Below are 12,750 nucleotides of genomic sequence, written 5' to 3'. Positions count from 1 at the left end.
AATAAAATAAATAAAATAAAATAAAATAAAATAAAATAGGGACAGCTAGTATGGATCTGGATCTTGCTTCTACACATAATAATATAAATATTTTTAAAAACAGAAGAGGAAACAGTAGCAAATATTCCATGGCTAGCACAGGCTAGCAGATCAGACAGTACCCTAAGTAGTTTGAGGATATTGGTGGCATGCAAATAGTTTTAATGAAATATCACTGGCTACAAAGGAGTTCATAATTGTGGGGTGGGTGGTTATTGCAGTCAAATTGCCCTTTCCATGAATACTAGCAAGCATCAATAAAAGGGGGGGGGGGAAACCCTTTATATTCAGGTACCCAATGAAAGCACATCTCATCAACTTTCCCTTCAAACAGCTCTTTCAAATCTTTTATGCTAAATATTGTTTATTTCAGGAGTTAACTTACTTTTGGTGACCACGCCTTCTAACCGGATTATATTGGGATGATCAAATTGTCCCATGATGCTTGCTTCTCCAAGGAAATCTCTTCTCTGTTTCTCTGTATAACCAACCTTCAGGGTTTTTATTGCAACTGATATTTCCTTTTTTGAAGGCAGCTTTAGGCGGCCACTACATACTTCTCCAAACTCACCTGTCAGTAAAAGCAAACAGAAAAATCTTGAGTTTCCAGCTAGAGATCATGACAGATTAACTGGCTCAGAAAGCTGCACCTTCACTCTATATCCCATACTCTGTGGCTTTTTATTCCTCTAGAATATCGCACGCTCCAGATGTCCGAGTCTGAAACATTTCTATTGCTTGAAATATGTCTTTTACAGACCTGACGTAATGTCAAACCTCTACCTTAGAGGTTAGATGCAACACTGTAGCAGAGTAAGAACAGATGTTTCAAAAGTCTATTTTAAGCAAGGCTTAAACATACAAAGTTTTATGAAATTCTTCTTTCCGTAAATAGTGATGTTCAGCAACATAATGCAATTGTTAAGTAACCTGACAAAACTGGGACTTTGTGATATAAAATATGTGTGTGATTGTAAGTCAAAAAAACATCATTCTGTCTGAAATGTTCTGGGAAGGCTTGTTGCTGTTTTTTAACTGATGATATAAGAGATAATAGCATTCAAAAGACTACAGAAGCAATAACAAAATTTTTTATCAGTATCTGACCTTGCATGAAATCACATCTGCCAGCATGCTCTACAAAGGGCAATAATATTCAGACATGAGCATTAGGTTAATGCTGTTAAACTAGAAGAATTGAAAACTTGAAGAGAAAACTTGCAAATTAAATATTAGAGAGGTTTAAAGCAAAAAACAAAACAAAACAGAACAGAACAGAACAAAATTCTGTTTAAGTTTGGTGTTGCAATTTACGACTCTCTTTGGTATATATTTTAATGATCTTAACAGCTTTAAACTGTTGCCACTATCCTACCACTGCGTTATAGAAAGAGCACCTTTATTTATAATTTGTACAAATTTAGCTATCAATTATACAAAAGAAGCACAGTAAAGATTCCAGTCATTTTGAAGCTTGATGTTTACCAAGTGGACTTCCCCCCCCCCCTTTATGATTTTCTCCTCATACTGATGTGTAGTAAATAAATTATATTAATGAATAAAAATGTAGTTCAAGGCTAATTTTCTTAGTCTTTCATATAGCCCAGTCATGTATTTTTCAGAAGCCCTTTACATGCTTAAAGCTTTCTGGTGTGGAGGCATTTAAGTTCTATTATCATTCTAGGCTGAATTTTTGGTTGAGAATTTGTATGAACATGCAGGATTGTACTGTCCCCATATAAAGGCATCTCCAATCACACTCTCTTTTCTTAATTCTTGCACTTGCCTAGTGCTAATACATCATAGTCCAACTACACTTCTGTTCTGTTGTCCCTTCTCCTCAACCTTTCTCACCTTTTCCAGAGTCCATCAAGCAAGCCCAAACATGGTTATTGGCTAGTCTGCCATATACAACAAATATGACAAAAAATGTTAGATCATTTACATAAATGCTGAACTCTGTATAAGCATGTACCCCCCAGATGTACAGGGACATGGCAGATAAATGGGTAGGTCTGGAACAAAGTAAAAACGATTAAATATAATTTTGGTTTATTAAAAAGATAATAAATTAATAAAAGTACCAATGTGATCAACCAAACTTTTATTACAGCCTATGGGCCAGAAAGCACAACAATAAAATACATAGACCTTTAATTAATAAAACTTTAAAAATGCAATAAAATTACATAAAATACATTATTATAGTAGCTGTAGTACAAATAGCAGTGGCAATCACCAAAATTTGTGCCAAACTTCAACCATAGGTAGGAGGGATACAACAAATAATAGCACAGAATTGGGCAACCTGGAAAGATATGTCAGGATCCTGGTCAGGTAAAAGCAGTGACAGATAGACATTGTACTCTCTACCAGGGTGGTTCTTTAAAATGGGATAATCTTTTGAAATTCCCTATAGAGGAGCATATGGTTTAAGGAATCTACAGAACCATCTCCATATGGGCATAAGCACTGCTGAAAAGGGATGTTTTTAATACCACCCCCACAGAGCCACAGGGGATAGACCTGGCCAAGGTGAAAGCCCAATTAAATTTCAGAATTAGAATTGAAGATAAGATGATGCCTATTTGAGAGGAATAGGGTTGGATACTAGGCTTAAACTGGTTTGAAAATCAATATCCCAGATTAAGATGACTCCTGGCATTTTCAAGCACTAATGGACAAAGACTCTTTGGGAAGTTTGGACTGAAGTTTGGTATTAGCTTTTGTTAGCCAAGTTGATGTGAAACAGTGAGAACCAGTGGAGCCAAACCCACAGGAGAAAAATTCAGTTTCAACAAGAAATTAAGGAGATAGAACCAGGCTCTGGCATCCACAGAAACCAAACCCATCTCTAACCACAAAACAACATTCTTGATGCATCTTGGAACTGTGAATATTGCTCTTATAAATTTGGACTGGAGAGCTTCCAGGACATTAAACTTTGTAAAAATGCAAATTGGAACACCGTAAAGAAGCTGAGAGATGATCTTAGCAAGAAAAGTCTTGCAAGCTACAGGAATAAAGGTCACTTTGAATAGAAGAATCTTAAGACAGCCATGGAGCTATGTCAGGCCACACTTGCCTGAAAGAGAAATGTGCGCTCCAAGATAAGGAACCGCACCCCAAGATATTTATAAATAGACCCCTGCTCTATTGGGGTCCCATTAATTTGCAATTTATGTGACCTACTGTTGTGTTATGCAAACACTAGCACTTTATAGTTTTTTTTATAATTTACCACAAGTTGTTCTTTTAGGCAAAAGTAAGCCAATGTCCTCAATGCGAATGTTTTAACTCCCCATATATATAAACAATGCTCTTCTGCCTATCACATTAAATATGTAATCTGGTGGTGTCTATTGAAAGGACTCTTGCCTACAAACCATAGATTCTGTAAGGTTACAAAAACACATTGGTATCATAAGGATGTATCTTCCATATTTTTTGTTTAAGAAGAGACTGAATGAGTGTTTTGGTTTTGGTAAATAATCACCGTTTCATTAGTATATTCAATTACACACTACAGTATTTTTAGTAACCATGTTGGACTCACTTGTAATTCATTGTTTACTTCTAATAATTAAAAAAAAAGTCTTGATTTTAAACCTGGGAATTTTGCAGTCAGATTTTTTTTTATGTAATTTCTTCTATAATACACTTAACATGTTGTAAATTTTAAATGATCATTTTATCATCACAACCATTATCAGGAATCCAATGTTATTCAACTGACTGCATATAAGGAAGCTTCAGTTCAGCACTGTCCTATCAACAGTGCTAATCTGGTTTTAAGTACTGCATTAGAATATTGCCTACATATATAAGTTATTTATTTTGAATTATGTGATTAATATGTAAAACAGAATATGGGAATTAAACATGTGATCTCACATACTGCACTGGATTGTATGGGTATAAAAAGGCAAAGATGCTTCCATGTTATGCTGGAGTCCTAGTGATTACATGACATAACCAGGCAGCTGTCTTGGCAATAGTATAGAAATGTTTGGCACTGACTTCCTCTGGGTTTTTTTTTTTTTTTTAATTTACAGCCTGATATTCTCCAGAGGTCATTTAATTCATATGAACCAGGTCTGACCCTGCTTATCTTCTGAGCATCACAAAGGTCAGCCAGATGCTGCCACCTGCTGAGACTTTATGCATATATACTCTATTAAACTATAGGAGTTACTAAAGATGAGAAAGGAAGCAAATGGGACTGGTGATCTGCAATCAGATGAATGCATTATTCAATGTAGTCTCTTAACTTCAGATCTCTATCATAGTCCAATGAGTTATTGTGACCTGTAAAAATGTCTGACTTTCTACATCTTGTGTTTTGGGGAAAGATTATTATAAGGATCTATGACCCAGCTGTCCAAACAAGAACACTAGCTGACTTTCTCCCTGACTTTTAAATTTAATTTTTTTTTTAAAAAAATTAAATTTTAAAAAATTTATTTCAAATTACAAGCACATATAAGAGCAACTTGCCTGGTTTCAACCTCAACTGCCTGGGATTAGAAGGATATAGATGCATACAGATAAATCATGTGCTATACTACATTATTTAAATCTACTCAGAAAGTCTGGGATGTTTCTATCAATTTAGGCATTTCCTGCCTCAACCAATTCCACTTTGGTGACAATTTGAACATAAGGTAATAGTAGATGTAATTGTTTTCTCTTCTCAGTTAGATATTCTCTAAATCAAATCCTTGTTCAGCAAAGAGTCCTCCTTGACATTCTTTTTCCTGCTGCAATAAAACAGATGCCTTACATGAGCTGAAACTTTTTGTGCTGAAACCTTCATTACTGAGAACAGGATAATCCATCAACGCTAGGGTAGATAACTCAGCAGGTAAAGAAGTAAAATTCATTCAAGGAAGCCTTCGTGGATCTCTGTGTTTTATAGAGCTGTGAGAATGTTGCTTTTTAGAGAACTTAGAGGAGAGCAGAGACAGACCTGCCTCACAACATCCATGTCAAAATGCTTTCTCTGCCATGAAATCTACAGAGCTTAGTTAGACTGATTTTACACGTAATTATGTATGAGCTCTTATTGCATTGCTCTGTTCTTTATATTCCCTTTTTTCTATTCAGCTATTTTTTTTTCTTTCAGATTATCCAGACATCTGTCTGTGTTGGTTAAAAAGTGATTTCTCATTAAAACCTTTCCCTATCCTTGTGCAAAATTGTATTTTCAGAATTAGGATGTGGTTTGCTGAATTTTGTAATTCTGCCTATGGGCAGGGAGATTTTTTTTTTTTTATCCTATATAGCTAGGCTGAAGGAAGAAGTCCTTGGCAGAAGTACTAAGAATGCTCCAGCTGGACAAACTAGGGTTTGGCAGGAAGTTCAGCCTTATTCTTATTTTTACTGGAATTCGGGGACAAAAGGATTTGCCAACAGGTAAAATCACCCTCTCTTCTCATTCCAGAATAAAATTACTAAAACTCTATAGGAGGGGTATACAAATATTTTGGGCATGAACCATTCTGTGCACAGAACCGCTAGTTTAGAGTAGACTATGCTCAAACTGAAAAATTGGTGTTTTGTATGTTTTAGTCTATATACAAAATGCTATGTCAGGCTATTTGCTCCTGACTAGAGGGTTTGTGTTCCAGGTTATTAAAGAAAGAATGTAAGAAAGGAATGATCTTTTCACAGCCACTACTAAAGAGAGTCATTTAAATATATTGTGAATGACCTAGCATATTCCCAGTGTCCCTATTCATGGGTTAGGTTAAAAAATACCTAAGCCATAAAACAATTCAAAAGTACATTTATGTGTTTTAACACTAAAAAGTGGAATGCATTAGAGGGGAGAAATGGGATTCCTGTTGTAAATCAAACATTATAAACAAAGAATACAAGGTATATCTATCTTAATTTAATTAGAAATATAGCAAATCACTCATTTGACTGTTATTTGCAAAAGTGACCTGAAGAGCCCACTGTTAAGCACTCATTAAAAAACCATTTTAATTCATCTTAAAGACTTGGGAAAAAATAAAGCCTTTAAAATGAAATAGCATAACATTTATTGTTAAATAAATAACTGTTAGAAAGTAGAAGTGTCTTTTGATTTTAAAACTTTATGGGGACCCAGATAACTCATCCCAGTTATCAGGCTGAATATGATTGGAACAGATTGGGTCAATATCAGCCAGAATCTCTAGCAGAGAGTCACCCAAATTCAAGACCTTACACTTTACAAAAAAACAAGACATGTAGGGGAATCTATCACAATCTTAAAGGAGCTCTTAATCTCTTTTTTGTCTATTCAAATTTACAGTGGCAAGAGGAAACTTGCTGCTGAATTGAAGATGTTGAAGAATACTGCATCTTCTGGAGCAATACATTAACATCTAAACTGAATGTATTTTTTGTTGTTGTTATAATAGCTATACTTTTGATAAATAATGAATTAACCATCATTTCTGAAAACTTTTTTAATACATCACTTTTTTTTTGTAGCTAATACTTGTTTTCACAATCTCCAATTCACTTAAGATGATAAATAAATGAAAAACAGAAGTTTAATTCCAGATTTATGGAAATTAATTTTTTCCCCTTCCATTATGAATGTGTGCCAGTTTATTTACCCACTATTGCTTAGGAGTAACTATTGCAGGTTACAGTGCTAAGTACTATCTTCAATATATGATTTGAAATCTTGTAATCTGCAAAATGACATTACATTTAAATTCAAAAGCAAGTGCAAATTATAATATTTGTCTTTGGCAAGAGACAGACTGGGAACAGCTAGACTCCACATTTCTAATATAGGCTCAGTTATCATTTCTGTGTCCCAGAATTCTAAATGTACCTAATATTTCTGGTACATAGCATGAATTAATGTCTTCATTCCATAATTGTGTGTGACTAAAATGTAAGTCCTTAAGTGTTGAAATTTTGTATCTTTACTTCTAATCCCCTAATTTGGTATCACCTAGCCTCATGAAGGGTGAAATTCAAACCTTGCACATTAGTTTGTAATATTTTGGTTCTAGTAAAAGGATTGATCAATTGTGGAATTTGGGGATTTTTTTTCCTTAGAGGCCAACATTACTGTCTTTGTTTTTTATGCATTACCACAATTCTTGAAATACATTCCCAAATATTATTTTTTAACTCAGCCAGTGCTATAATGCAAAGCTGGCCTGTATGTCACCTAGAGTGAAAAAGTCTGTTAGCTCTGTCAGTCTGGACGAAGTTGCTGAACACAGCATGGAAAGACCAACATTCTTTAATGACTGGCTATGCAATAAATTTTATTGAACAAAATGACTGCATCTAAAAAGTTCATAGTAGTAATTATAATGATATGGCATAGTGATTCTCATTATTAAAATTTTTACCTGCCCCAACGACTTTGTCAATAGCTATGCTAGAAGCCTCTAGTTCCCTGGCAAATTCATGAACAGCCAGATTGGGATCTTCGTATGTATGTGGATCCACGTATGTTCTGAGTCCCGGAAGCTTCACTGTGTAAAAAAACCAAGAGATATGGATAAATAATCACAAACACAAAAATTTAATGAGTAATGTTACATGAGAAAACATGCACAAAATGCTTGAAAGAAATTTTTCTGGGAAATTGTACTATACATAGGATACCATTTTGTAGGACAAGTAATAATTTATCTCAACATTAACAATTACAAGGGTCTATAATTTCATCATGTTTTCTTTAGATCCCAGAAGACTGGAAAAATAGTCAAAAATAATTTTTCCTTTTTTAACAACTTCAGGCATGCCCTTTGGGCTAGATGATACCACAATATCAGCAGTTTTGCTTACTAGATTTATGAAAATATTTTCCCTTGCTTTGAACTGTTGGCTGCCCCATTAAGGAAGAAAGGCAAAGCATTCCCCAAGTTAAAAATAAAGCTTATCTGTTTAATTAATTAATTAATATGATTTATACATATGCTTATCTTACACAGGTAACTCTGGGCAGCATACAAGGATTAAAAACACAAAAATCCTTCAATATACAACCCTTGGCACCCAGGGATATTCTAGAGTGTTCAAATGCGCTTTAACTAGACTGGCCTTATTTAGGCCTTCTTCATGAACTGGTTGCTTCTATGTCCTACCCAGAAAATATAGTTTTTGAGATGTTGCTCTCTATGTCTTCTTAAGACATACAAAAAGTGCTCAGATTTGAAGTGGGATAACAATAATTTTAAAAGATTCTTACCCCCTCCTACTCCTCTAAATCATTCTCCACCATCGTGTTTTATTTTATGTCAAAATATAAGAAATTACGATCAAAAGCCTCCTGCAACCCATCTGCTATCAGCTTTAAAAAGAGACATAATAGAAATGGAGGAACTAAACAGAGGGGTGGGAAATCCTTTTCTTGTAATACTAGAACTCAGTGTCAGCCAGTGAGATGGACTGGCAGCACATCAGGCCAGGCAAAAGCTCTGTTCAAATGTTATTAAGTTCCCAAGACACAGTGAGGCTTCTAAGATTGCTGCACTAAATCTTTCTGAGAATTTTGATGATCATTCTATATAGAAGCCTGCTTACCTAGGGGATTGCAAATACGTCTTTACCACTGACACAGTTTTAGCTAGCCATGTTCAGGTGAATGCCTAGACATTTGAAATATAATGCATAAAACTACAGGGATCACTAACACAAGATGTGGCCAATAACCCAGATTACATTATAGAGGTATTAGACAAGTTTGTAGAGGAATCTTAGCCACTGAATGATGGCTGATTGAGCTGAGGATATTATGGAGGCTTTAGGGAAGCATCTGAATGTGGCAAGCAGATTGCTGAACTGAATATCTCTTCGATCTGATTCACATCAGAATTCTTTTTCAGTTCTTGCCTAATGTAGCAAACCAGCTGCTGTAAGACTTTAAGTACATTACAAGAACTTGCTTCCTAAGTTCTAGTGCTAATTGCTTCCAACAAATTTAAGGAAACCATTCACAACAGAGAGACAGTGTTTTGCTTAATATGGCATGCTTTGTTTCCTACAAGACTGAAGTCTGTTAAAGGAAGCATTACAATAAAACTTTCTGAAAAACAGCAACAATTAAAACCCACGTGAACAATTTTTCAGAGGGTTTAAGTCTCAAAAGAGTTCCCTGCCATCCACGCTGGTTCTGTGTTACATATCCTTCCTATCCTTAAAAACAAAGAAACCTTCCACAATTGCAGAACTTTTGCAATCTTTTGTTTCCGACTTTAGGAGTGTTATGTTCTCAGGTGACTGAAAGTTGCAACAGAAAATTTGCACATGTGTTGAGCTGCAGAAGTTTACAACTACTTTTGTGAGATCAGGATCAATTCTATTTTACCAGATGAATTGCCCGATGAGAAATGAAGAAGTAAAAAAGGCTTGGCCTTTGATAGCAAACAAATCAATTTAAGGAGGAAAATTATATTTGAAGTGATATAGTGAAAGAGGAAATAAGACTACCAGGAACTGTAAATAGCTGAGGCTTTTTTTCCCCCAGCAATTCAGAATCAGACTGGAATAAACCAGCAATTTATGGGCCAAAGTGGAGAAGGTTTATTGCAGCCACAGATATTATTTTATTCTGTTGCAATTAATCCAGGAGAATTTTGTTTGCTGTATTTGCATGCACTTCATGTGTCAAGGAACTCCAAAATATGTCTAGTACTGTTGAGTTTATACTTTCCTCATACAAACTTAGGTAGAACAAATTATGTTTGGAGGTCTAGCAGAAGCTCCAAACATTCCAGATTTTTTTAAAAGCTATTATAAAACTTTGAGGATATGCACTCTAGTAAAGCATGTCACAATGAAACTGTTTGGAGGGTTACGTTTTTAAGAGCAAAACTTTCAACGTCATGTAGTCATGAAAAGGAAGAGAAAATTTGAAAAAAGTTTAAATAAAACCAGGACTCATCAATGCTTGGTTCAGAAGTTCTTTTCAAATATCAGATGTTTGCCCTGGAATTTATTTTAGTAGAGTGAAAGATGACTACCTATGAATATTTTTCTGCGTGCATTTCTATCACCACTTAATAGTCCAAAGCTAGCCATGATGATTCATGTAACTTTAATGGGACATATTTTCCAGTTTGGCTTCCAGACATTATCAAACCACCAGAATTTATCTTTTTAGAAACACATTTTCCATCCTGGCAAGAAACAAACTTTGTTAGTAAACCATAAATTGTTCCATGTATGTGCATGGGTATGTATATTTGTTATTTACTGTATGTATGTATATTTATATGTCTGTCTGTCTGTCTATCTATACATACATACATACACACACACACACACATGGAATCAACATCTGAGAAATATTGCAAAACAAAATAAAAATTTGTTGTTTTTCAGAATGGAATCTTAGCAAAGACAAAGACATATTTTTCTTCATATTACAGGATAAGTATTGTTATGGAATGCCATTGTAGGGAACACTTTCAAAATGTATTTTCAGTTTTGTAATGTAATTAAATTTGAATTAAGATGTCATAATGTGGAGTGCATTTTATTAAATGGATAGCTTAAACTCAGTGTGCCAAGTGTTATTGTGCTGCCTTAAGTACCTGCATATTACAGCTTGCCTGTCTGCATTAAAGAAGTTGTAAAGACTCTAAAGACTCTAAATCTGTATTTTATTATAATTTATTATAGGAAGTATGGATAAATATTGCACTATGACCAGCTGTTAAGACTGATTAGTGAACAAAACTGCTCAACATTCAATAATGTCAGAAACCATCACAGTTTAAGAAACCAAGTTGGCAGAGAGCAGTGTAGAATGGACTCATTGTTATTATTATTTTCTGCAGGTAATATATATTTTTTTTACTCTAAAACTCATGATATTACTGAAAAGCAATTCTGAGCACTGATAAAATAGAATGGAATATGTTATAGTGATTATATCACTAGGAAGATTGACAAAAATTAGATGTGCTTACTTTGATAAGTGGTACCACTTATCTCTCATGTCCCCAAATTATGTAGTTAACTGCTGATGTGATGGGGTGAACTGATCCCTATATGCAATCTAAAGAAAGGACAATGGCAGGTAGTGTTAAAACTATGAGATTTGTTCTGTTTATTATTGCAGATGTGCCTACTACTGTGATTTTATCTAAAGTGTGCTATAATGGGTTTAGATATTTGACAAAGAACTCAGTTTTACTGATGATTCCAGCTCTGAAATATGCTATTGTAGAATGGGAGTACCTTTAAATATAAAGAGTATTGGTCCATTAATAACTATTTCTCTGGACAAAGAATACTGTATATCCAGATATCTATAGCTACCAAATTTTGCATTAATCTACTACTGAGATGTAAATTTAGAGTACATAGAAATTAGATTAACACAGTAATTGGCACAGTGTACTTTTTATAACTTACAATGGCCATTACCAAAATACAGCCTCTTCTCATCAGACCCATGTTTTGACTTATTATGTCCACAGAATCTAAAAGCAGTAAGAGAGAAGAACATCAGAAATGCAACATATTATAGACAGCTATATTTGTAAATTTATGTAAAACACAAATATACACAGGAACACATTCAGAATGAAATATTTTCCCTAAATGTTTAAGTCTCTGTTAGAAACATTTTCTTAACATTTATAGTCTATGAACCCTACAAAGCTGAAATATTCTAAGGGGATATAAGGAAGGTACCTCATGAGCCAAGATGTTGGTGTTGGTGATTTGTCTAGTTTTGCTTCACAATTGGCTGTAAATAGCTGTTTTTAGCAAGTTTAATAGGATTAGTGCTGCTATTGTTAGCAGGCCATGTTATGTATTCCTCTGCACTAACATTTGGCGTGAAGCCTAGATCAATTTATTTCCAGTTGTGTCACCATTTCATATGTACATTCATAACTCTGCTTCATCCTCTTCTCTAATTAACCTCTATTTTAAATATATATATAGTGTAAATGTTCATTTTGAATGCACTGAAAGTATAAATCTCAAAGATTTTTTTTCCAATGTATGAGTATACATTTGTAATACCCTAAGATATGTTTGTATACGCTTTTGGTATGAATTTTAAACTAAGAACTGTATAACAAAATTCACAAAAATATGAAACCCAAAGGATAACCACAGTCAAACTTGCACATTAGTCCAGGAAGTATGAATCAGATCAATTTGCCTTGAAACGCAGACCAAATTAAATCCTTGAGTATCCTTGACAGTATCTTGGTGACAGTGCTTATCATTCTACTGCAGGCTTTAAGAAATGAAATCCAATGTGTAAAAGGAATGAGGAACTAACCTCCCAATCAAAATGTAAACCACAATTGTGAGCAGAATAATTGCTACTGCAGCTGAAACAGCAATCATTACAACCTGGCTATTCTCACTGGAGATGGAGAAAGCTAAAAGTTAAAAAGAAAAAAACGAGAATGAGTAAAACAAAGAGCAGTAAATACAACACTGCTGATAACTGGAGGAAGAGAAAAATGTCATTGTAACATCCCTTTGTTTTTAGCTTACAGAAGCGTTGCTACCCCATTTCTTAGCTGCAAACCTATTTACTTTTTAAAAAATCTTTTATGGAGGTAAAAATAAACTAAAATTGCAAGGAAAATAAGAGAGAGAGAGAGAGAGAGAGAGAGAGAAAGAGAAGTGGGGAGGGAGAGAGAAAGAGAAAGCTATACATTTGCTATACAGCTGGAAAATGTAAGGTTCATTTGCACAACAGGGTTTCCTGGCTTC

At 34.4% G+C, this 12,750-nt stretch overlaps 1 protein-coding gene across 2 annotated transcripts in view; it reads right to left on the bottom strand.

The window, feature by feature from the left end:
* The window catches only part of EPHA3 (EPH receptor A3), a 229,741-nt gene that overhangs the window by 28,451 nt on the left and 188,540 nt on the right, over positions 1 to 12,750 (bottom strand). For both annotated transcript variants that reach the window (XM_088144517.1, XM_088144518.1), the window contains exons 8-11: positions 12,308 to 12,410; positions 11,425 to 11,492; positions 7,407 to 7,532; positions 425 to 610 (exon numbers count right to left, since the gene is read on the bottom strand). In XM_088144517.1, the coding sequence (XP_088000643.1) occupies positions 425 to 610; positions 7,407 to 7,532; positions 11,425 to 11,492; positions 12,308 to 12,410 (483 nt within the window). The remainder of the gene's footprint in view (positions 1 to 424; positions 611 to 7,406; positions 7,533 to 11,424; positions 11,493 to 12,307; positions 12,411 to 12,750) is intronic.

Source organism: Python bivittatus, unplaced genomic scaffold (genome assembly GCF_059951505.1).
Source record: "Python bivittatus isolate LINGU-HERP-01145 unplaced genomic scaffold, Pbiv_v1 ctg000350_np1212, whole genome shotgun sequence".
Lineage (NCBI taxonomy): Eukaryota > Metazoa > Chordata > Lepidosauria > Squamata > Pythonidae > Python > Python bivittatus.
Note: the sequence above shows the minus strand (reverse complement) of the source record. Positions and strands in the feature narration are given on the sequence as shown.